The sequence below is a fragment of the Eulemur rufifrons genome, chromosome 15 (assembly GCF_041146395.1).
Source record: "Eulemur rufifrons isolate Redbay chromosome 15, OSU_ERuf_1, whole genome shotgun sequence".
Classification (NCBI taxonomy): domain Eukaryota; kingdom Metazoa; phylum Chordata; class Mammalia; order Primates; family Lemuridae; genus Eulemur; species Eulemur rufifrons.
Window position 1 is genome coordinate 96,583,345 of NC_090997.1, and position 26,552 is coordinate 96,609,896.

General features: G+C 38.3%; 1 protein-coding gene and 1 non-coding gene across 2 annotated transcripts in view; both read right to left on the minus strand.

Annotated features, from left to right (window-relative positions):
- Positions 1 to 26,552, minus strand: part of SYNE1 (spectrin repeat containing nuclear envelope protein 1) — a 425,086-nt gene that overhangs the window by 142,898 nt on the left and 255,636 nt on the right. Inside the window, exons 81-93 of the mRNA XM_069488737.1 lie at positions 25,765 to 25,930; positions 25,282 to 25,434; positions 23,469 to 23,621; positions 22,691 to 22,873; positions 21,733 to 21,870; positions 17,571 to 17,756; positions 17,260 to 17,382; positions 16,863 to 17,045; positions 15,660 to 15,803; positions 10,890 to 11,084; positions 9,716 to 9,856; positions 2,966 to 3,133; positions 2,591 to 2,752 (exon numbers count right to left, since the gene is read on the minus strand). Coding sequence (XP_069344838.1) covers positions 2,591 to 2,752; positions 2,966 to 3,133; positions 9,716 to 9,856; positions 10,890 to 11,084; positions 15,660 to 15,803; positions 16,863 to 17,045; positions 17,260 to 17,382; positions 17,571 to 17,756; positions 21,733 to 21,870; positions 22,691 to 22,873; positions 23,469 to 23,621; positions 25,282 to 25,434; positions 25,765 to 25,930 — 2,095 coding nt within the window. The remainder of the gene's footprint in view (positions 1 to 2,590; positions 2,753 to 2,965; positions 3,134 to 9,715; positions 9,857 to 10,889; positions 11,085 to 15,659; positions 15,804 to 16,862; positions 17,046 to 17,259; positions 17,383 to 17,570; positions 17,757 to 21,732; positions 21,871 to 22,690; positions 22,874 to 23,468; positions 23,622 to 25,281; positions 25,435 to 25,764; positions 25,931 to 26,552) is intronic.
- Positions 3,262 to 3,363, minus strand: LOC138396150 (U6 spliceosomal RNA). The gene has a single exon (XR_011235624.1). It is a non-coding gene; the product is annotated as a U6 spliceosomal RNA (small nuclear RNA).

Consider the following 26,552-nt stretch of genomic DNA (forward strand, 5'->3'; position numbering starts at 1 on the left):
TCTCTCTCTCCCATTATAGCATTAATATAACTGTCAAGCCCCAGTTATGGGTAATCATCATTAAATTAGTTATATCCCCTTACTGTTATGATGGCCAACACTATTGCTCCAACTTAGAAAGGGACAAAAAAGTCACGTGGTTGGCCTTAAGCAAAAGTAAAGTCACAGATTCACTTCTAATTTCTAATTATTAGAATTAATGTGCAATTTTGAGTTTTTTCCATTAAGTCTTTTGAACAAAATAATAGTTTTGCTCTACGTTCAGTTTATGAGTGTTTTCACACTGATGACTGAGATGCAGGCTGGTGGTGCTGATTGGGGGATAACTTCCATTTCAAATTAGCAACTCTGACTATCAGGGCAGGCCACCAGGACCCTGTTTTCGTGCAGGTCCTAAATCCTGCAGGGGCAGTGGAGGGTCTTTGGGAGCTGTGGTCAGTCACCCGGGCCACAAGAATGAGGGGCCTTGAGCAAAGGCGGAGATGACCTGAAGCTAGAGGGAAAGGGTCAGACACTGAAACCTTCTCCTGGAACGCTGGCTCCTGGTAATCTGAGTGAGTGAACCTCAAGTTCACTCTAATCCAGCCTGTGGATAATCGATGCCCTGTTTCTTTTGAATGCTTAAAAGAAGTGGCCTTGAATAGGACAGCCCATCAAAGTGGCCTGAAGAGCCTGTAATCCACTTGAAGGGAGCTCTCGGGCCCCTCTCAGTCCAGCGAAGCAAAGGTGTGGGAACAGCAGGACAGACAGACCTGCAGGACTAAAGAGCAAGGAGCCCCAGGGAACATGCTGGGGCAACCCGTTCTGATGAGAAGGAGGTGGCTGCTGGCAATCAGGAAACTGGAGCACCAGTTTAAAAGCACTGTGAGACACTGAGGCCCCTCTAGAAAAGAGAGGGGCTTGGGAGGTTAGTGGTGTAGTGAGAAAACAGGGCCTGGGTGTGGGGAGCTCAGAGAAAAACAGCATTGTAATAAACTGTCCTAATGATAGGTTCGGTCTAGGCAAACAAGGGTTAATTTTAATTTCATGCCTTTACAGCGTCCTCTGCAAACCCGGCTGATGATGGGTGACTTTAGGATAGCACAAAGAGCTGCAGAAGGTAGTTTTACCTAAATAACGCCTAAACGTGGGTGCTATGCATTTTGATCTCTCTTCAGAAGTTTCAAGAGTGTCCAAAACCTGAAACCACTATTTCTCAATATGTCTCTAGATGAAATGTTCTCATTTTTGTGTTATACTGAAAGGTCCTATGTTGCAAAAGAATGCAATTTTATCTGACTCCACATTTGAACAAGCAATGTATTCCAAGGTTCTCCTGCTTCCAAAACTAGAAAGATGTAAAGCAGAGAAAAGACAAAGTACAGAGTTTTACTCTTAAAGCTGATGAATTTCCCTATTCTTGATAAATACACTTACCACGTCATGCTTTAATAGCTCTTAATTAACATCTAAAAATATGTTTCCTTCCCCCTGCCTTTTGCAGGGTTGTCACATGCTCTTGGGTTCTGGTGGGGAGCAGGCAGCATTTCCCATATCATGGTGACTGAATACGTAGGAGAATCTATGCCTCAGTATCTTTAGACCCCAGTTACAACATATAAATATGATTGTGCATTACCAGCACACCTCATAAGACAGTTAAAGTATTAACCAGATTTTAATGTATGAATATTTCTTAGCATGCATTTTAAATTGATGCATTTTTAACATAATCTTTTTGAGTTAGGTTAATGTAATCATCTGTTTCTCAAGTAAAGCTGAAGTTTTGCCTAGTTTATGTAAACTTTTTAAGAAATGATTCAAGTCAAGGACAACGGCAAAATAACTTAGAACGCCTTATCCCTCAACTGCCTCTTTGCCCCTGAAGTCTGAGATGTCTTCTCTTATGTAATAAAGGGGAAGGGCTGGGTGCAGTGGCTCACGCCTGTAATCCTAACATTCTGGGAGGCTGAGATGGAAGGATCGCTTGAGGTCAGGAGTTTGAGACCAGCCTAGCAAGAGCGAGACCCCATCTCTACTAAAAATAGAAAGAAATTATATGGACAGCTAAAAATATATATAGAAAAATTAGCTGGATATAGTGGTGCATGCCTGTAGTCCCAGCTACTCAGGAAGCTGGGCAGGAGGATTGCTTGAGCCCAGGAATTTGAGGTTGCTGTCAGCTATGACGACATCACGGCACTCTAGCCTTGGCAACAGAGTGAGACTTTGTTTCAAAAAAAATAAAGGGGAGATGCTGGGCACATACCAGAGAAGATAGATTTGTGGTACATTGTATTCTTACAACAATAGCTCACAACAAAATCAAAATAATCTAACAACTGTAAGGAAACACCGTTTTATGTAATCAAAGTTAAAAAGCAACATCAATGCATGTAGCTTTCTTCAATTAGATTCAAAGTCTGAATTTATTTTGTTTCCTTAGATCCCTCTCTGAAGTGGTGATGGAAATGTTGTTTACTCTGTAAGAACTGATAAAGTAAAAAAAAAACTGTCAACCTGTTGTTCCAAACACACGCCTGACAGGCCAGCCGGTCACAAGAGTGTAGCTATCTAATCATGAGGAGGCTGAAAGCATGGCTCTATTTACCTGATGTTCAGCCATCTGGCTTTCCGGGCTCCTGTCGGGCTCGAGACTCTCACTGAGTTTCAGCTCCACGGCCTCCATCTTTGTGGAGATGGACTGGAGCGAGTCCTGGTACCTCTGCTGGCGTTCCAGAGCTTCGTAGAGTGTGCGCTGCTTCTCACTGATCTAAACAAGGAAAGGGATATTACCAAATGTTTCCCAGCCCCTTATCTTCCACATTACGACACTGCTTTCCTCACTGCTTTATCTCTGTGGCCCAACAGAGGGTATTCAGCTGCGTACTGGATGTGTAAACTCTCTGCATGTATTTCATAAGACAATCACTTAAGGTAATTGGTGTCTGGTGGGCTTAAACAATTCTACGTTTTAAAGACTTACCACATTCTTTAAGGTTTCCCAAGAACGCTGCAAATCACCCAGTTTAGCAGTAGCAGATGGCTCCAGTCCCGGTTCATAGAACTCCTGGGATGTCGATGTGCTGGGGGAAACCCTTGCAGCATCCGTCTGCAACTTCTCAGCAGACAAGGCTTGGAAATATGCAATGTCCTGTGAGTACAAAGCTCAGTGTTGGATTCAAAATAAAGGCAAAGTCTAGATTAATATGCTCTGGGTACTATTTGTCATGTGGAGGAAAGGCTTAAGATTTGCACCTTTTGCTGGGCATAAGAAAGTAGTAAAGTTAGTAAATTCTTATGACAAGAAGAATTTTTTTTTTGGCCATGCTAATCTTCTCTGTAACATTCCAATTTGAGTATATGTGCTGCTGATGTGAGCACTTTTTTTTTTTTGACAAGAAGAATTTAAAGATCGTATCAAAGCACATTACAATTGCCTCAGAATTTTGGTTTATATATTAAAAAAACTCTACCAATATTTCAAACTCATTTCATATTTGGTAAAGTGAAAATACAAAGGATTTAAGTGGTACACATATATTTAAAGATTAACCAGTATAGCAAAAAAGAAAATCTCAGTGATCTAGTTTCTAAAATGCTGTTTAGGTATTGATTAGAGTTTTAAATAATTTAAAAAAATATTTAATTTAAATAAAATTAAATCTACAGATAATTTTTTTCATATGTAGCCAGATCTTCACTTGTGAGTTCATTTATAGAAATTAATTTAAATATTTTAATATTAAATAAGAGAAAATACAATGAGGAAATTAAAACTACTCTTAGAAACACATAATAAAAAAATTTCTATTCATTTCCTGGAAGTGCGTAAAAAAAATCAGAGTAAACCAGAAATAATCATACTATTGATTTTTTTAATGTCTTGGGTTATAAGTAATATTACATATTATATTAGTATTGATAATGAAATTTACTATATCAAGAGGTAATTGATGTCTTTTCAGTTGTTTCTATGGGTATTTATCTGTATTTCAATGGAAATTAAATTGGAGGAGTAATGTTTATATTTTGTGAATTGCTATTATAAAGCTTTTGTAGTTGTACTGTTGAAGATAATTATATTGACTTAAAATACCTGAGCCTTATTAACCACATATTGGTTAAAAGTGTAGAAGGCTCCAGCCACCTGAGATATGACGATAACAGCAGGAAGGAGCCTGGTGTTTTGGGGGTGTCGATAAGGGGCAGAAGCAGGGTCGTGAGTAGCATGTGTTCAGACTGGAAGTCGGGACACCTGAGATTCTAGTCGAAATTCTCCTTCTAAGTACCTAGGTAATTGGAGCAAATAATCTACATCTTGTGCATTGGTTCATTCATTGGTTCAACATTAAGTGGCTCTGAGAATTAAATGAAGTAATATTTGCATGACTACGACACCTTCTGCCCATTTTTCTGTGGTTGTTGCCGAGGCTTCCAGAGAAGACTCCAACATCGCTGACGGCATTGGAACACGGAGACCAGCTCCTCCTCATTCCTGACCTGTCACCATCTCCCGTGGATTACCTGGGAATCCTCAAGTCCTCGATAGGCCTGTACCCATTGATCCTCACTCACTTCCACCCGCTTCAGTCCTCCACATCCCTGAATATGGTCATCACTCAACTGGACTTGTAGCTATTAATAATTCTTTGTTGTTTTTTTTTAAAGCTGCTCAGTCATAGAATAGATATGTAGCTATTCCTGAAGTTACTTAAACCACTTTCTTACCAAACACTCTTGTCTCCCTTGCCCCTTTAACCTTTGCTTCACCCACTTGGAAAACCTGAACCATGGAGCAATCCAACTTTATTTTCCAGAGTTCATGTGCATTAGGGTGTGTCACATACACACACACACATACACACACGCAATCGAAGCTGTCAAGGAGATACTCCTGCAACTTCTTACATTTTCAGAAGTCTGTTAATATTCAGACTCACCTTATCTCATGCTTGCCAGTTTCACTGCTTAAGTAAGACTCTCCCACCAACTCCCAGAATCCCGTAAACTGCTTTTCCAAGGACTTTGATCCATTAATATCTCCTCCCTCTCTGTTGACTTTCTACTCAGCATGTAAGTAGAGTCAACTCTCTTCTATCCGAAAACACATACACATTTTTCTCTTTGGGTTTTGTTTCTTGAAGGATCTCAGATGTTAGAAAAGTCCACAAATCAGAATGTGATGGATCATCACACGTGAATACACTTGCACACACATAGTCCTCCTTTCTTTCTCTTCTCCCTTTCACTTCATATTCCAGCTTCTTTCAGAAGGGTGACTTACACGTGGCATTTTCATTGTTTCACCCTCAATCCACTTCTAAACTCCCCCCTGGGCTTCAGTCCTGGCTACTACACCGAGATTGCTCTCATCAATCATCAACGGCTTCTTTTCTATGAAATGAAATGGTCACTCTGCAGCTCTTCCGTGGCTGACCTCTCCATAGTGCCCAATAGCACCAGCCATCCCTTTTTAGAAACACTTTCCTTTTAATCCGTTCCCAGCTCTCTAGTCAGTCAAACTTTCTCTTTTGTAGTTTGTTTTCCACTCACTCTTCAACACTGGTGAATTTATAACCTACAGGCTTACATATCCTAGTGCTCATGTATATACTACAGGCTCTTCAAACTCAACAGTTCCAAAAAAAAAAAAAAAAAAAAAAGGATGAGAAATGGACTCAGGAAAAAAATAGTGATGCCTATCTTTCAATAAATAGAACTTCTACTCACCTAAGCTATAGATTTGGGATTTTTTCTCAATTTTTCCTCTCCATTACCACCCACTGCTTATGTGAGGACAAATTGCTATTTGATGAAAAACCTTGCCACAACCTTAGTTCAAGTTCTCATTACAGCCACAACTTCCCAACTCAAAGGTTGCAGACAGGCAGCCTCTGACCTTCACACATTCAGCTTAGCTTATACAGTGTTTTTAACTGTTTAAAATCTCTCTCCAATAACAGAGAGATTTCATAAAAATCGAGATTCATGGCTTCTCCTGCAAACCAGAAGGTATGTAACCCTGGGTCCCATGTCTGTACAGATGTAGTAACTCTATCAGAGAAGACATAGCCTCGTGTATGGGGAGCAGTGCTGTCCAGGTCCCTGAGGTCCCTCCTGGCATGTTTTTCTTGTTTATGTCACCAGGGTGGACCAAGAAGGAGAGTATGCAACTTCTGTACCTAACACCTTCCTGGTTCTGAATTTGCCCAGTTCCATCCTCCTGCCCATGTTGGTCCAGAATGATCTGTTCTAAAACCCAGCTCTGTACATAGCTGCTAGTTAAATTTCCTCAATGGTTAACTATCAGCTTCTCGAGGAAGTTCAAATTCTTTTGTGTGGCATTCAGGGTCCCTCATGATGTGGTTCCTGCATTCCCCTGAGTCTCATTTCTCCCCCTTCTCCTCCTCCAAACCTATGTTTCTCTAAGGACACTGAAACTGTCTGCAGTTGCCTTGATGGGCCATTTTTCTTCCTGAGTCCACAGCCTTCCACATGTGGTTCCTGAAATGCTTCCTCTCACACCACCCTAGTGCACTCTGGCTGCCTAACTTGTGCTCCTCCCTTAAAACTAGAGGGGGCCATCCGTGGCCTTTGCCAGAAGCCACCCTGGTTTAGGTGCTCACTCCCCATCCCTGAGCTCCCTGAGGGCTGGCTGGGATGGCGCTTTTAGTCTGTCATCCTATGCACATTGTGGAGTGTTTGGAAAATAACAGGCAGGCCTGTATGTCCACAATGAATCATGCATGTAAAAGCACTTTGTAAACTCTATTATTTTATATACATGGGAGGTAATATTACCACTGTCCATGAGGAAAAGCAAAAAATGGCTTTAAATAGTGTAAACATTTTAACTTACTCTATTATAAATAAAAAGGTCTCCAAAAGAGCTAGAATAAATCTGTTATAAAAAATCTTTTTGCTGGCTCTGTGTGTGTGTGTGTGTGTCTGTGCATGGCTCAGGTCTATAGACAGGAACAACAACTGGTTTCTTAAAGGGATTTGAAAACATATCACGTTTTATAGATGAATAATTTGGATCTATTTGAGGACTACATAAATTCGATAAAATAAATCAATCAGTACTAGAAATAACTATGTAAATAAATAAAATCAATACCTGGTGTAGTGAGAAATTGCCGTTAGAAATACATCTCTCATTGCTTATGTGTCTAAGTTACGAGAGTTATTACAAGCAGATTCCTAAGGAAATAAATTTCGACAACTGTAGCTACTATTTGATCGGCATTTTGCAGTTGAAGAAGTACTTTCATAATTCACGTCACATTTCATTTGCACAATTTTGAATTAAGTAGTACAGCTTCCCACTTACAAAAGAGGGGGTCAAGGGACTTCCCAGCTGCACTCGGCTTGGAGCAGGATGAGCTGTGAGCCAGGGTGAGCTTTTCATTTCGAGGCCAGTGATTTAGCCATTACGCTCTTTTCAAACCTGACTTCTCTAAACTTTTCTGTGGTGTCTAAGTCTTGGCTGGCTTCTGTGGGGAATCAAGAAGCTTGGGGCAAATTACAGGGCTTTCTCATTATTTCTACCCTCCAGTAGCTAAATTGTTATTACATTGTAGCTAGTAGCTATTGTCAGATAAGAAACACACTGTGAGTGGGATCAGGTAGTTACATAATGGAGATCGACTTGCAGAAGCAGCAAGCACAAAACCTTTTGTAACAGCTGTGATTTTATAAAGCAGTTATATTTGGCTGCTCCCTGAAACAGCGGTGCACATTTTATACAGGGTGCTGAGCCTGAAAACCGAAATTTATGGTTGCTGAATGTCCTCCTCAGTTTCAAGAGACAATTTTGAAAAGCCAATGCATCATTGGTCACATTGTTGTGTTTTTTCAATGTCCTGTGACTTACATTACTGTACAAGAATAACAGTGGCTGTTATGACGGGGTTGATTTGTTTGAGTGACATCAGGCATAATACATTTGTTTTTTAATAGCTTCCTCTGAGTAAAACTGTCTGACTCCATTGACTTGCAGCATCACATAAAAGTGTTTTAGGTTAACAATGTTATTTAATTGAAGTTTTCCTGTGACTAGGGGAGAGAGAAGGGATTAAAACAAAGTATAATGTCAGTCAGTTTTAGGATTGATTAAGCTTCATGGTTAATGCCAAGTAATAATAATAACAATGTTTGCATGTTTTATCATTTACGGGCACTCTCACCTATACATGGACAGTTTAACTCTCCAAGAAGTAGCACGGAGAGTTAAAATTTTAGGAAAGCTATATTTTTTCCACAGTATTAGTCTCAAGAGGGGTATTTATTCCATTTGAAGAGTTTAAGAACACTAAGCATATTATATAAGATAAATTTTTTTATATGATAATCTGCTGACTATAGCCCAATTGTTCTGACTCTAATAACATCTGTAACCACAAGGAAGAACCTATCATCAAAAAATGAGTAATACATTTTTTAAATTAGAATTTGGAGAACAGTTTCCCAAATCCCCCAGGGCACCCTGAACTTCTCCTTTTTTGTTGTTGTTTTTCATTTCCTCTTGTTGCTTTGTTATTATTTGTCACACGTCAACCTTTCCCTCTAGATTGTAAGGGCCTAGCAGGCAGGGCCACTGCTGTCTCCTCAGTTCCATCCCCAGGACCCAGAACAAAGTTTCATCCCAGCAGGTGCTCAGAATGTATTTGATGAATAGATGAGTTGATAACTTCCCTAGAGCTACACTGATTTTTACTAAGACAATTGTATGATTGTATTATCTAAAGGTTTTGTCATTTTCATATTCCTTTTCTTTTTTCAATGAGGGGGATTCTTCTTATCACAGAATCCTATTTTGAATGCTTCTGCTTTAAAATAAAAGTAATATAATTGATTTATAATACAGCTTATAAAGCATTTGCTCTGTTTAACGCTTCTTCCTTGCTAGTGTATCTCAACTTCTCTGAACACTTACATATAGTAACATAATTTAAATTCTTTTCATTGTTTTGATTTAAAAAAGTATTATTTAACATGCATTAAAAGTTTTTGGTTATTGTAAAAACATCTTTTTTATTTTTATCCAATGTTTTCAATGAAAACCTTTTGACATTTAACTTAATATAATCTATATTTAGTATAATGCACGGTACTATAAAAAAGACACTACAAAAAGGTATTATCCTCATTTTATAGAAAATAAAATTTAAGATTATTGAAAGATAAGCAAAAAACTCAAATATACTAGGCATTCCAGGAAATACTCTAGCAGACATTCCTTAAATTGGTTTACAAATAGTAAATAAAGAAAAAGTATGATATAATAAACAGCAGTTTCCCATCTTCAAAATCTGAGCTGGTAAATATCAACACATGTTCAATGAATGTTAAAATAGCTGTAGAATCATGTTATTTTACAATGGTGACACAGAACTTTCATTCTCTGCTAGGACGCAGAACCCCATTCTAGATGATTGCTAGAAAGTACAGCCATTATGCCTTAAAACAGGGCCTTCCTGGGCCATAATTCCCATGGCCTAATTTTTGCTCATCTCATTGTCAGCAGCCCAGGAAGGAGGATGACATCCTGAGCCAGTGGTCTCACATGGCAATCACAGTTTGTGCAACCACAACACCTAATGGTGTGTCCTTGGAACCAAATGCCACAAAATCTAAGATCCATACACACAGCTAATGAGAACAAAGAGAATGGAGTCCTGCATCCGCCCAGAGATCATTCATTGCCAGAGGAACGTCAAGTGGGAGGTACCTGGTTAACAGAAGCATCTGTATTAGCCACAGGTGAAGGAGAGCGACAGGCTGGTGGAGAAGAAATCTCACTGCTGGTTCCCTCCTCCCCAGACTCCTCATTGACAGGTGACAGCAAAGTGTGACAGCGACCTGCAGTCATCTGCCACGTAAAATGTAGCCCAAAGGACATGAAAATCAGTTAGCTATGTTAACAAAACACTTGGCCAGGCACAGGTCAAAACAGAGATCGTTATAGTAAAACAGAGATTAGAATTACTGAGACTCAAATTCACATACTAATTCTGTGTTAGTATTGAAAAGTTTCATCTTCAAGAGAATATGTTCTAGAAATTATTTGTAAAACAGGGATGTGAGTACATATGACATTTAAGAGTTTTTGGTGTTGATTGAATACTTCTTTTATTTTCCTTTTTTAACTGTATCTTTGAAAATAACTAGAAAAATCATGAATCATACAAATAAAAAGGGGGTCTATGAAATAAAGCTTGGTCTTTTGTGGACCCAAAGTAATAGCATATTGTCAAAAGGGCCCAGGTATGGATATACATTATGTGAGGCATAGAACATACGAGGGAAAATACACAGCACTGGAAAACATTATAGTTACCAAAATACTCAATACATTTTAAATGTCAAGTATATGGGGAGATAATGGTGCAGAATAGAAAATAACAAAGTTTATTTTAATCCAAAGCTAAACTTTGGATTGTGTATTTTCTTACTTTTCTAACAATAGCTTTTCTTCTAAATTTTATTAAACATTTACACAGCCGAGTACATGCACAAATGTGGTTAGCTAGTTAGCCTGGAAAACACAACTAAATACGTGTACCACGATTCTCCCATCTCCCAGAAAACTAAAACACTGTGCAAAGGAATTTTTCCTTAACGCTCAGAGCCTCTCAGTATTATTTCTAAATTCTGAACGAAAGCGGGACATGTTCAGCAATTCAGCAGTCTGAGGCAAACAGTTTCATTTCACCTGTCACTGTTTACAGTGTCAAAGATTGGCTCCTGCCCAAATGTAGTCAGAGAGTTAAGGAAACTGTTCCACAATCTGCATCTGCAAAATCTAAGGCTGATCTCTGAAATCAACCGTGGAGAGGGAACGTGGAGCCGCTGGCCGGCCCGGGTCAGAAGAGCAGAGCGGCCAGGACCGGCTGGAGCCTTACCATGACCACGGAGGGGTGGGCCGAGGGCGTGGGGAGGAGCTCCCCGTCCAGGTCCTCCGTGCCTCCCGCCAGCCCCTCGACCTCGGTCACCGTCAGAAGCATGGTGGCGTGCTTGGCTTTCATCGTCAGCATCTTGCACTTGGAGTTCAAAGAGGCGATCTGCTCCTGGTAGCCCTTGATTTTCTGAGCCAGCTCCTGAGGAAACATCCCCCCGCCCGCGGGGTGTCAGAGCAGCATCAAAAGGAAACAGAAGTAGTAGCGTTCACCTTCCTGCAGGGCCGGCCAATGGGAGCGCAGAGCCGCGCCGGGCGGCGGCCGCGGCCCAGCCGGGGAGGCAGGATGTGGCGGAGCAGGCGGCGACTCGGCCCGACCCCCGCGCCGCAGCCGCCCGGCCCACCCGACCCGCACAAGTGCGGGAAGCTGGCGGCGCCACCGAAAGAGAAACCGTGCGATGCAAGTGAGAGATGCCCCATCTAATCGCGAGAGATGCCCCATACTGAACCACGAACATTAAGAACTGGCAACTTTCATGCAAACGCGAAAGCATCTGAAATTTACCAGATGGTTCATGCCATGGAAATTAGGTCATGTGATGACTAAAGCTACAACAAAATGCAATGCTCAGCTCTTACCATGCTGAGTACATCCAACATAGATGACAGTCAGTTATTATGGTTAGAATCATACAGTAAACTCCCTGTCTGTTCCTGTTCCTGGTTTCTTTTTTTCTGGGTAAGTTAGATATTGCATAGGAAACTTCACTTTCTTATGCAGATTACCCCCCAAATAAATTCTGTATATTCATCAGATTTTCTTTCATGTGCTCCATCATGTCTCAAATGTTGCTGATGCTTCAAACTAGAGCTCTGAATTTCATGTGCAGTTCAAATTGAATGGCTTTTAATTCCATTTGCCTTTGGAAAAAAATTATTGTGAAAGATACAGATTTTTAAATTTTTACTAAAAGCTCATAGGAAATATATTCTGGACAGCACATAGCTCTTAAGAAGGTAACTGTAGATTCATTTTAGGAGTATGGTAAATCTAAAATATTAACGTTATGCTTTTTGCCTAAATATTAAATGTAATAATTATTAAATGCTGAAGTCATATTTTCTTGCATCTTTAAAATATGAAAATGTATGCTCCAAAACATGAATCCTGAAAGTATAAAACTATTACTATTTTTTATCCCTTTCATCTGGCCCTTTGCCTAAGAAGCTTTCATTTAGTGACAGAGACATTAAATGTCATTGTCTTTAAAATGATTGCATGTGTATATATATCTATATATGTATATATTTGTGTATATATATCTATATATACAGTCATCCCTCTGTATCTGAAGGGGAATGGTTCCAGGATCCTCCTTGGATATCAAAATCCACGGATGCTTAAGTCCCTGATATGAAATAGCATAGTATTTACATATAACCTACACACATTCTCCCGAATACTTTAAATCATCTCTAGATTGCTTATAATACCTAATACACAGTAAGTGCTATGTAAATAGGTGTTATACTGTATTGTTTAGGAAATAATGACAAGAAAAAAAACATGAATAGGTACAGATGCAACCATCCATTGTTTTTTCAAATATTTTCCATCCATTGTCAGTTGAATACATGGATGTGGAACTCACAGATATGAAGGGCCAACTATATATGTGTATAAAACACACACACACACATGCACACACACTATATATATATATATATATATATATATATATATATCTTGTTATTATTGTCGTTTTGCTTGTTTTTTCTCTCCCAATAAAAACTTACTGCAGGGGAAAACAGTCCAGCAGATCCCAGCCAGCAGGCTGTTTTCTTGACTTCTAATATCTTAGGAATTTTTAATCCAAGGATTTAAAAAAAGTAGAAATCATTGTTTCTTTACCTCTGAGGATGTGGACACTTAATTAAACCTCCTAGGGCTCTTTAAGGAAAAAACAGTGATAAAATAGCTATTTACTACATCTGTCTAGTGGCTAGCACATGGACAATCAAAAATGATACTTCTTATATTTAGTTAACATGCACATGTGGAAGACATCTATCAGCTTACTGAACTCCTTAAATTCCAAGTCTCTAAGCTTTCTTACCATGGCTTGCAGCATTAGGGGAAATCTGAGGACTCTTTGTGAAGACAGAGTTAGTCTGAGCCCTTGTACCCTTTGTAACCATATGGCTGGGCATAGCTCCCTACTGCAGTACCCTGCAAAGGTGTACTGACAGTGAGCTCAGTTTCCTAAGCTGGAATTCTCAACTTTATTGTGTATAAAACTCATTTGGGTTGTTTGTTAAAAATGCAACTTTGGTCATCACTTCCAAAGATTTTGATTTACTAGGTTTATGAGAATCTGCATTTCATAGTTAGCCCATCTGACTCTAATGTACGCAACTCTCTTTGAGAAATAGTACTCTAGAACTTTCTTCTTTAAGTGTAAACCTGCTTGTACCTCATTACCTTCATGTGTTGGTTATTCATCTGTGATCAAATCCACTAAAATAAAATGAAGCACTGGGTTAATGTGTTACCCATTCTCAGGAATCACACACACGTATGTATTTAAATTTTTACTAGGTAATTCTGAAAATGTTTATAAAGGTGGGAATCTCAGAGACAGTGGCCACTCAAAGAAAAGTCGCCCTCTGTGGGCAGCAGGCTCCTGGCAGGCCACCTGTGTCAGGTGGAGAGCAAAGAGGGGTGAGTATTCTCTCCTGTGATTTAAAAGTGGCCGGATAATTTTTTCAAATTAAATGCAACCTTTCAAAAATTACAGAAAATAAAATGTAAGTTCCTTACAAATCATAAATTATTAGTTATTTTTATGAGTTAAATGGAAACCAGAGTCACCTTAAGATTGAAATTCAATTAAATGCAGATTGAAAATACAGGAAAAAACCCTCTTCCTAATTTTTATGTGATCCTCAGTCAGGCTTTCTCTACTGGACACTTTCCTTCCTATGTTTGTTTTACACATACAATGAACCTCACAGAGGACTGCATCATGTTTTACATGAAAATGTGTTCTAAATAACATGACAGAACTAACAGATGTCAACACTAATGTTCAGAATTGTGAGGAGAAAATGGAACAAAATAAATAGATCACTGAAATAGGAGTTAGGAAGGCACAGTTTGCTGCTGACTATGTTGCAAGCTCACTCTGCAACCTTGGGTGAGTCATTTATTTTCCTGGGACTTCATTATTCTCTTTTGTACAATGAAGAAGCCCAAATAGTTTCTGCTACAGTGGAAAAATCACAGAATTTGGAGCCAAAGATACTGGGTTTGAGTTCACTTTTCAATCAGTTTCTAGATTTGGGAGCTCTGGAAGTCACTTGAAAAAAATCAGTTTTCTTATCAGTAAAATGGAGATGACAAAAAAATTCTTACCTCATAGTGTTGTTATAAAAATGATGTAAAACATTGTAAATTATTTTTAAAAACATAAAACAAAAAACTTTAGTAATTATCATTATTATTCCAGACAAGATTTAAAAAAAATATTTTCTGTACCATGAGAGAAGAAGAGTTGTTACAACAAAATTCTGGATCTTATGAAATGTGATTAAAAATAGTTTCAAAATAAATATGTAATATATAGGCTAAATATATGTGTTACATAAACAGTGGTCTCAAAATTTGCACAACATATTTTCATTTAACCAGTGCCTAAGAGAAATTGTTAACATAGATGTCTACAGTTGCAGGAGTAAATGTGGGTGGGATATTTAAATTATTTTGTAAATAATATATAAGTGATTAGTGTATTGTATATGTCAAGAAATTAAAGAATTAATTGCATTTGGAGAATGGGGGATAAGCTTTTCTATCTTTAAAAGGCTACACTTTAATCTTCTGAGAATCTAATTATGATATTTGGTTTGGAAAAATAGTTCGTTGCTCTCATGGCAAAGTTAAAATAGAGCAGATGGAAGGGTAAACTAAATGTCTATCCTTGGCACAGAGAAATAAGATGCCTCCCTCCCAGTTGCTTACGAAAATTCATGGTGCTATGAACCAGCTCCCAAGAGAAAGAGTGTACTTGACTTATACAGAATTGACAAGTTAGGAAAGGAAATTCACTGCTCAGTTACTGGAGAGCTATGATCTTTGAGACCAGGTCTGCACAAGGAGTGTCCATGTCCTAAGGTCATAATGATGCCAAAGGAACAAGGAAGGAGGGACATTTGAAAATGGGGGAAATGCTAACAGGCCCAATCTGAAAATTAGTAAAGTAAAAACATGGACCATCCTCTGATTTTGGTGAAAGGGACCAAAATGACTGAATATTTGAAAGAACAAATTTTCTTTTTGCTATGAAATTCTCCTTTGTTAAGAGGGTGATCAACGTAGCAAAGCTTTGAGCTTTGCTGTTGCTTGTGGGTTTTAAAAACAGGAAGTAGACTGTGTTTGAGTGCATTAATCATGAGAATTCTGGGTTCAGGAGACAATCAGTGGGTCTCAATGGAGATGTTTTAAGAGGTTGTAAAATCAAGGGAAAGATTCATGTTACTGGATCAGCAAAAATTGCACTCAAGATGCAAAGACGGTCAAAGAGGCTGCCCAAAATCTGAACACACTACATGCAGGAAAGGGGAAACATTTCTCTTTCATTTATAGAAATCAACCATATATTCTAACCAAGCCATGCAGGACAGGGGAAAATTTCCTCTTTTATTCACCAGAAACCAACATATATTCTAATCAAGCCAGTTTCCTGCCCTGGGTATTCTGCCTACATTCCAGTCTCACCTCATGCCGAGAAATCTGGGCTTGCAGCTCCTGGATGTTACTGGTGGCCACGGGTTTATCCTCAATTTCCCTGTGAGCTCCTTCTATCAGTTGCTGGAGATGTTTCATTTCTTGCTCATATTGTTCATACTGCACCACAGCCTCCTTTGGAAAAACACACACACACACACACACATAATTTTATTTCTCTATCAGTAAGTGGGTGATTCTGTACCATGTCTGCTAAACTGTAATGTTAACTCCTATTCACCTGTGTGTCTAGGGAATAAAGAAATGATGGGTAAAATCCCTAGATGGTTTAAATTCTTAACTTTACTTAGACATTTCAGAGATTTCTCTCTAAAATATTGTAGCAAAATTATGGATGGAATCAAAAATAGTTAAGTAATTAGGATTCTCTCTTCTCCGTCCTGAGGATGGAACATAATGGTCAGAAGGTGGGAAGCAGAACGGAAAACATGATTATTTCATTTTTCCATTCAAGAAATACTGAACATATAAATAAGACACTAGACTAAGCACTGTAGTAGGGGATAAAAACATGAATTACCCATGACTTCTAGACCCACGAATTTACTGTCTAACAAATCACAAGATATCGTGAGGAGCAAGGATAGTTGGCCAAATGCACCACTAGCGATTTTAATCAGAAGCTATTTATGCAATTTTTTGGATAAAGGAGGAAATATTACTTGAAAGGAGATATAAGACAACTAGTGTCTTTCCTTTATGGTAAATGATTTTCTCTTATTAGGTGAAGAGACTAAGAGTTGAACTTGAGTTCACTTCTTAGATGCTCAAAAGAAAATGAATTTAATACCTCAATAAGTTGAAATGAAAAAACTTTCTGTAACATAGGATAATAGCTAACCCATATTACGAGGTTCTAGATGATCCTCAGGTGAATAATAAGAGATAAAAATATATAATTGCATATGAAATTGACCTTTGTGAGTTGTTCTTTATAGAAAATATCACTACAAGATAGTTTTCACCCAAAGGATATTTTTTATATAGCTTTCCCAAGGCTTTTGAGGGTGATCCGAATGACAGTATTTTAATCTCCTTATTTTATAAAACCACAACAGCCTGTCAAATTTAACACTCTGGATGTGTTTTGATGGCTGAGCCCACACAATGCTAAGAAAAGAAGCCCATGACTCATGCGAGATTGCTCTGCCGCGTGGGCCCCGCAGCACCTGCCTGCATGATGTTGCACTGCTGGATGGCCGTGTGCTGCAGCCGGCTGGCCTCCTCCTGCAGGCGCAGAGCAGCGTGGCACAGCGGTAAGCTGGCGACCACGTCCTCGGGGATCCGGAGGGCACTCTGGCAGAGCTGCACAGCTTGCACCTTTGGCTTTAGTGACTCCATCTCAGACAACAGATGCTGAAAATGGGATTTTATAGTTCAAAGATTTCATATTGTAATCATTTATTTCATAAGCAAAAGACATGTACTAAATCAGAGCTATGTTACAAGTTATGACTATTTTGCAAGGAATATTTTTTAAACATTGCCAAGTTTAAGAAGTATTTTTCCTTGTTATGCTCTTTGTAAAATATAGGTCCCCACCCACTCACCCTAAGTTATTTTTGTTTACCTGTCGATGAGAGAGTTGCTCCTTGAGACTAAGACGTCCAACTTCTGGAGAAGTCAGGGTTGTCTGGGCTTGCTCCAAAGCAGCTTGTAAGTTTCTTAGCTCTGCTTCAAATTTTTTCATATCCTGGAGTGTAAAAACCACTTGATTATCAATATACTGCACTCGAAGACCAAAGTCACAGATGAAGAAAAACATCATAGTCAAGAAACCATATTACAGGTGAACATTGTGTTTCCATAGTGGCATTGCCATTTTCTTTTAATGATAGACTTTATTTTTTACTTTCTTTCTTTTTCTTTTTCTTTTTGTACCTTAGCTGCATCATGGAGGTTCTGCAAACGAATTTTGATCATCTGTCTCAACTCCTCAGTCTCTCGTCCCAATTCTGCCACTTGCTGGGACATTTTTTCTGTACAGTACACGCTAGTGAGGCACTGTAATTTCTCAGTCATTGCTTCCAGGTCACTGTGAATTTCTTCAGATTCTTCCAGCAGGGTCTAGAGTGAATTGTCAATATTCGTGACATTGACAGGTAGACAGAGAGGTATAGGTATTCAATATGGTGAGTTATAAAGTGTTCTGTGTAGGTTCTGTGTGTACGTTACTGTGTTTAACCTTTACACCCCTGTGCCCACTCCCCACTTGGTAGGCACCTACTGTTATCCCTTTCTCACAAAAAACCAAATCATAGTTCAGGAACTATAGACATTGTGCAGAGGCCACGTGTTACAAAGTGTGGGGCCGTGAGGCTCAAGCTCTGTCAACTCCAAGCTGTCCCCTTGTGAGAGTCGGGACATGAGTATTCTACCAGTGGCAAAGCTGAAACACCTTGGGTGTCTTAATCATGTCTCTGGGTCTAAGTTTTCCCATATTAAAATTAAAGAAGTACTTTTCAGCTTCCCTATTCTATATCTAAGACCTAAGTGCATATTAATCTAAGAAAAGAAAATTAAGAGCATTACAAACAAAAACCATGGATCACTTGCTTTAGGTGAGACAAAAGCTACCTGCAATACCAAGAGAAGAAACACAGCCCTCGCCATTCAGAACACTATCATCAACTGGGTCTAGCAGTAATACAAATGGCTAAATAACCATACACTATGCATTATACAACATGCAAAGTGAAAGAGAAGCCAGTGTTAAGGGGTGACACAGGCGAGATGTGCTCCAACTTGCTGGAAGGTTGGGAGGGGGCCCTTGGAAGAGTCACATCTGAGCTCAGTCAGAAGGATGTTTGCAAATTGAAAGACGGGGAGAAGGAGGAAAGATAGTTCGCACTGAGGGAACAGCACATGCAAAGGCAAAGAGGTAGGTGAGCACCGAGTGTGCAGTTAGTGGGGTATGTGACGTGTAAACAACAGAAATGGGAGATGGGATACTATTCTTAAGCAATAGACCCTATTTTAAAAAATAAAGTACTTTCTTTTCTCACAATGGATGTAATACATATGTATTATAGAAAATATATATCTTAGAAAATATTGAAAATATAAAGAAGAAAATAAAAATATCCCATCGTTTCATAACCCAGAGATGACTTTAAGACATAACTGCTGATACATTTGGGCATATTGTTAGGTAACAGAGATCATAATATACCTATGGTTTTCCATCTCTCTTTTTCACCTGATATTAGAACACAGATTTTCTCACTGTGTAATCTTTTTGAATAAACTCAGGCAGCTTTAATCCCTAAAGGAGGCACATGAGAACGCCCCAAACAATGTCTATAGTCTGCGTTCTCTCCTGAGCATCTGCGCCAGATGACCCCAGTACCTGAAGCCCCTTCCCCAGTGCCCACCCAACTGCCCAAGTCCTAAAAACTTGGGAATCGTCCTTGGCGTTTCCCTCTCTCTCACCCACATCCAAAAGTCTCCAAATCGAGGAATTCTAGCTCCTTAATATCTCTTAATTTTGTCTTCTCCTCTCAATCTCCAAAGAGAGGCCTTGTCATTTTCTCCCGGAATATCGAAACCACTCTTACGTTGTCTCACCTTCAGCAATCTGTTGTCCACAGGCTGCTGTTAGCTTTCTTAAAATACAAGTCTGAATTGTCACTTGCCAGAATATCTATTTCAAAGGCTTTAAAGTGACTTTAGGATAAAGTCCAAATTCCTGACAGGCTTTCAGGATCTGTCTTATCTCTTTATTCTTATCTCTTATCCCTCTTCCCAGCACCAAAATGAGCCCCAGGGCACCAAAAAGGGCACCCACCCTTCACTCTTACTTCTAGGGTTTCCCCCAGGGCGTTATCTAAAACACATTCCACAAGTCCCCTGTGGGGTTTTTCTGGGCTCACTCCATATCACCTTTTCCTAAGCAGCCTTCCTTCCCCTTCCTCTGTAACCCCGGTGGTCTGAGTTGAGCACCTTCCTGTGGGCTCCATCGGTACCCTGGGCCCTCTCTCCCTGTATTTATCACACTGTATTCTAATTGTCTCCTTTTCATCTGTCCCCTCCTCTAAATGATTGACTCCTTGGACCACAACAGAGAGTTTTCTTTGTATTCCAAACGCCTACCAAAATTCCTACTGTGGGAAAGTATTCTATATGTGTTTGTTGAATAAATGAATGCAGAAGCCATTGGAAAAAAAGCCGTCATGATCACTTTAAGGACCATGTTATATTCCATTATGTGCAAACATTTACTCAGAAAAAATATTTGACATGTAAGTTTTCTTTAAAATTTTACCACTGTTATTAATACTGCACAAAATATTTTCCACATTTTGGATTACTGACCTAATAATGAGTCCGAAAAAGATGATCAATATATCAGAGTGGTAACATTTCTGACAACCACCATATATTTGCGAATTGTTTTTCAAAACCATTTTACCATGTTACCAGCAGTGTCTGAGAGTTCTCACTTCCTTAAATATGAACTTGAAAAAAAAAGTTTTAACTTGAAAGTTAAAATTTTCTCTCTCCCTCTCTTTTTTGCTTAAATGTTGCATTTCTAGATTTCTAATGAGGTTAGATATCTTTTCATTGTTTCCAAGTCAATTGTTACTTGTCTGTTAACATATATAAGCATACCTTAAAGCAAAAGATTGGAGTTGTTTAAGAAAGGTATCTTGAAAGGAGTGTGCAAGATTAATCAGAGAAGGAAGATAGTGGATTCAGGAAAAAATGAGGAGCTGTTAAAGTATTCTGAAAAGGAGGCGGCCGTGCGCGGTGGCTCACGCCTGTAATCCTAGCACTCTGGGAGGCCGAGGTGGGCGGATCGTTTGAGCTCAGGAGTTCGAGACCAGCCTGAGCAAGAGCGAGACCCCATCTCTACTAAAAATAGAAAGAAATTATACAGACAGCTAAATATATATATAGAAAAAATTAGCCGGGCATGGTGGCGCATGCCTGTAGTCCCAGCTACTCGGGAGGCTGAGACAGGAGGATCACTTGAGCTCAGGAGTTTGAGGTTGCTGTGAGCTAGGCTGACGCCACGGCACTCCCGCTAGCCTGGGCAACAGAGTGAGACTCTGTCTCAAAAAAAAAAAGAAAAGGAGGGAAAGAGGCTTTGATCTATAATCCTGCAAACTACAGAATGGAAAACAGGATTAATTTAAAAGCTACATGTATACATAAATCATATAAGACAGAAAATCTAGAATACTTGAGGATATCCATGTAACTTATATTAAAGTCATTTTATATTTCATTGCAAGATAACTGGCTTGTTAAATATCTACATCTAATTCAAGCCTAAGTTATGAAAGGATGACAGAATTTCCTGGATGATGTGAGTGAGAGGAAAGGAACATTTTTGTCACATAACTTCAGAGGAAATGAAGTAATGCAGCCTGCATGTGATGTGGCCTCATGGCTTCTTCCCAGCTGACCCGCACCTCCTGTGGGAGGCCGGACGGCAGAGCAGGCAGAAGGCTGAGGGAAGGAGACGGGAGAGCTCCTCTTGAGCACCTGAACCTGCCAGGTAGATACTTTCACATATGTTAAACCGTATGATCCTCATGATAAGTCTGAGATATGAATGTTATTTACATCTGTATGTAAATAATGAGAAGACAGAATTCAGAGAGGCAAAGTATTCTGCTCCCAATCACACAACCCTAAACGGTAGAGTTTTCCTGCCAATCCAAGTGTGAGCCTATAATCTTTCCACACTTCGCTACAACTCTTCATGGGGAAGAATTGACTACTGTATCCCTGCATAGAATTATTTCAAAGAAGATGTAAAAAAATAAAAAGAATCCTACAGGGCTGACTGTTTTGGGTCTTGGAGAAAAGGAGGTCTAGGTAACACAGAGGATATTTATTTATACAATCTCATGAAATCTCATGGGTAGCTACTTCCTGTCAAACCACTGGACAACGCATTAGGGCTACCTTAGCATTCTTTTTATCTGATACCTACAATAATTTTTCAACATGGCCTTCTAAATCTTTTGTCAGTCTAGCAGTTGAACCAAATTGCTCTTTGTTACTCTTTGAAAATTACTTTTCCTAAAGTTACCTGATGCAAAATGTATTGTTCCCGAAGCTGGCTTGCAGAATTCCATGCAATATTGCCATGGACCAAGACTTTAGCTTTCTCAATCCACTTCAAAATTAATTCAAGCATTTCATTGTATTCTTCTAAATGTGATGCTGCCTGAAAAATCATTAACATTCAGTTAACAAATGGAAACTCTGCTTCTTGTGCTACAAATCAGTCTTCTGTCTCTATGGATGCAATGATCCTTGGGGTTGACTGTTATAATTTCTTGGCCACTTAAAGGTGTTATAAAAAAATCATTTCCCTGTTGAAAATCTCTCAAAGTTTTCTCAGTGACTTTAGGATAAAGCCCAAATTCTTAATCTGCTTGCAAAATCCCTCCTTTTCTCATCTCCTGTTTCTCTATCTCGCTTTCTGCCCCTTCTTCCACACTCCACTGGGTAAGGAGGTGGCAGAGGGAATTAGAGCATGCCAAGTTTTAACACTGTAATTCCTCGGTTACCAACTCCTGGTTTTAACTTGTCCCTGATTAAACAAACAATACTTAATTGATTTGCAAAAGTCCAGTCTACACTTAACAATTATGATGGGTGTGTGACCTGCACCTATTAAGTAAATGCAAGCTAATATCTATGTAGCTTACTTAAAGATATTTGAATGCACCCTAAATTAATTTTATAAAATATGTGCATGGATGAATATTCACTTTACAAAATACTTCTCCAATTTACAAAATATTCACCTCAAAGTCTATTTATATGATCTCCATTGTCAGTGAATTTATAATATGGTTGGATATGAAATAAACTCAGGTTTACATATAAATCTTAGGAACACAGGTGTGGTAGGAAATAAGCTACACCTAAGGTACTCACATTGCCGTCAATATTTTTTTTTAATTTACTTTCAAGAAAGAAAAGCAGAACATTGAAGTTTCTGCCTTAGAGAATTTTGATTACTGGCCTGGAAAACATACCTGACTGAGCTTGCAGAGCCGATTCTCCGCCTGTCTAATGGTCTGCTGGTGAAGTTCACTCAGTTTTCCTATCTTCTTGGCCAGTGGCTTACCCAGCTGGCCATTCTGTTCCGAGAATTTTTGTACCACTGCATGTAATTCTATTAACTTTGAATTACAGCCATCTAATTCCTCTCCCAGCACCTACATGGTCATCAAAATGAAAGAACATTAGGCTACAGAAATAAATGTCTCTAGGTTTTCCGAGATCAGACTGATTTTTGTCAAAGCCAAATATGATAAAGAATAATTCTACTATGATCAGACCATTTATATTTCTTCGGTTGGAAAGGCAGAGCAGGATGTGTTGTAATCCTGGTGTTTACTTCCTATGAGGCTGAGCGAGAGGGCTAACATTTTCCTTCTGCCCCACCCAAAAAAGGATTAGAGTTGTTTAACTCATCAACAAAATGAGAACGCAGGTTTAACCACCAAGAACTTAATTTACTTTGGAGTTTACAGGTCTGTATTCCTAAATCATTGTTTAGTTTTTTGACATTATTTTCTCTTATACATACATGCATATGTATTTATTATAATAATACAGTTCAATCATAAATATAAGTGGGTCTGTGCTATTATAGTCACAAAATTTCTTTACTGCCTGCTTTTACTAACTGGTTTCAACAAAAAGTGCTAACAAAGATTCTTTTTTCTACATCCCCAAATAACACTGACTCCAAAAAAATATTTAACTCATTCAGTAGCACCTCTTATATTTCCATTTATCCTTTCTTACCTTTTGCTCAGTTTTGGCTTGAGCTAAATTATCTGTCTTTGTTTTCAGCTTGGTTAGAATAGTTGTGAGATCTTTGGCTATCTTCTGAATTTGCTGGCTGAACTCCTGGCTCATGGCCTTGCTTTGCTCAACTTCTTTTATTTTGTCTTGGATCTAAATAATCAATGACAACCACAGAGCCAACCATGGTTAAAATTGGATAATGACACAAAAATCTCAGATGATGTTGATGAGAGACATTTAGGCTGTTAACGCTGCTTTGGCTTTGATATACTTGGTGCAACCAGCCACGTGCAGTTAGTTACCAGCTTTCCTGGCTTTCCACAATGCCTGACTTCCCACCATCTTCATACATTGCCCACAGAAAGTATGGCACACTCATATGAATTTTATAGTTCCTGCTGCCGTTTTAGCAAAGGAACAAGCAATGCATGTACAGCAATTCACTTATCAAATATTTCCAGAATACTTATTTTAGATGCCTGCACAGACACCGGAGTTTGAATCCCATCTTCTCCATTTACTAACTTTGTGACTTCGAGCACACAAACTCCTCTAAGGCTTTTTCTTCATAAAATGGAAACCTTCCCAAATAGTTGGAAGCACATGGATTTGTTTCCAAGAACCTTCTAATAAGAGGCTGTTAATGATCAGTTAACTCTTTTCATGACTTTCCAACTGCCTCGCTGTAGTGTGCCAACAAAGCATTAGGCACAGCCAATGGAAAGCAAGGTGCAAAAAGATGAGTTAACATTTACAAATCCTAGTGGCTTTGGTTTGATTTGATAACAAACATTCACTCTTGCTTAGAATAAAATGCTGCAGAGAAGACGGTAAAGAGGAGAAATGTTTCTTTATATAAATGAAAGCCCTTAAAAAAAAAAAAAACCTTCTTTGGTAGGAGGAAGCACACCATTAGAAGATTACTTTTTGGTCTTCATTATTTTGAGTGCCAAAGTAAATGGAATGCATATGAAAACTCTATTATAGGGAAATGTATGCAGAGAAAATGAAAACTTAAATTTGAACCCCCTTTTTTAAAGATCTAAACTTGCCAAATCATCCTTCCAAATGGACCTTCCAATGTCTAAGAAAAGCTAAATAGATCAATTAAATACTTAAAATAGAAAACAGCACATATTAGTTTAGACAAAATCATGGTGCGGTAGAATTGGATGTTGATGAGATTTTTGAAACACTTTTCAACATACATTGGCCATCCCAAAAAGTATGGCACACTCACATGAACTATATAGTTCATACAACGTGATACTACTTTCAATTTCATGTAGCAGTTTATAATGAGTATATCTGTTCTTTGTCCCGTATAGAATGGTTTTAACTAAACTAATGGCTATAGAATTAAGCCACCAAGAAAGTCCTAAAAACCTATTATATTTCCATTTCTTACTTTTATTTTCTCTTTCCTCAAATATCTTCACCCACTTAACTTATATCTTGCTGAACTGCTGAAATGACATAACAGCTAGAAGAATGCCTGTCAGATTCTGCGTATTCAATCAATATTTGTTGAACACACATATCTTTTTGTTTGTTTCTTTAAGTCATTTTGTAAAGGTGAGGGGAAACAGATAAATTATCTTTAATTATATGGAATTACTGTTCATACCTATAATCATCTCATGTGTTTCTTGCCCACAAATAAGACCTCTAATTCAATGTTTCTGTTTTATAGTGATCTATTTTTTAACTGTTTCCAAGAAGACATGGTTGTGAAAGTCAAACATTCTTATACAAAAGGATTAACCCTGCAAAAGAATAGAAAGTTACTCTGTCTTAATCATGGGTTTACCTGATCACGTATCTTTAGGTCCAATGCCACTTCAGCTAACTGAAGGGAGAGTTCAGAAGGCAATATTGTATAAAGACCCAAGTACTTATTCTTCTGTTCCTCAGCCATTTTCTCAATGTTCTGTCGGTGACTTGTGGCTTCTGTTAGGAGAATCTGAAGAAAAGATCAAAATAAAAAATTTCTGGGAGCCAATTTTTACAGGTATAGGAAAAAGGCTGTATATTGTTCATCAATATATGATTAAGTGTGGAATTAGAGAAACGTATTAAAAGAAAACCAAACTTTTCTTTAGTATCTGAATATGAAGCATGTCTACTTTATACAAACAAAGGAAAACCCCATGAAGTAATACTAAATGTCTTGTATATAACACATTTCTGAAATGTTTTAATTCAATATTCATTAAATGTAAACAAGTGTGTCTAATTAAAATAACAGCCTTTTTTTTTTAAATGGGTATAGGGAATGAGGAGATTTTTGTACCTGAAGTTCTTCAAGTTGAGAATCTACTTCTATTGTCGGATTTCCTAAATATTCCTTCGTTTCCTGAACCCAACATTTCACAGAATTGACTTGAGTCTCCACTATTTCTCTGTCCTTCAGTTCTTGCTTTACCAACTTTCTGTTATTTTTCACTTTCTCCTGCATGCTTCAGAAACATTAAAGGGAAAAAGAGAAGCTGATTTGAAATAAAAGGAATCCCCTAACACACAACATAATTTATCCAAAACATATACAGAAAGGGAAACCTAGCATTTTTTTCTAAGTAAAGTCACCTCCCCAAAACCGTCAAATAATTTGCAGTAAAACATCAGTTCAAGCATAACAGAAGAATATATGTCATATGAAATGAATAATTTATCCCTGAAAAATTGAGAGTTGACTTTCTCCCATGCCACTAAATTGCAATTAATTTTCTTATCTAAAGTAGCTCAGAGATTATTTGAGTATTTATTTACTTTATCTTTGGAAAACTACTCAAATGGTGTAGAATCACTGGCATTTAAAAGTAATGTGTAATTGGAATGTTTGTGCTATTAAAAAACAGCCTTTTAAAGAAAGAATCAAGCTTCAGAAATTTCACAAATTAATAATGTTAATAATGTCCAAATGTCAAGTCTTCGAATTAATGTAACTTTGGTTAAGAGGTTTAAATAAATGGTGTCAGATTGCCCTGACATCATCTATAACTGAAAGATATAAATGTGGCACATGTATGAACTAATGTTAGTTAATATATAAATTAAATTATCTAATGACTTTTTTCCTCT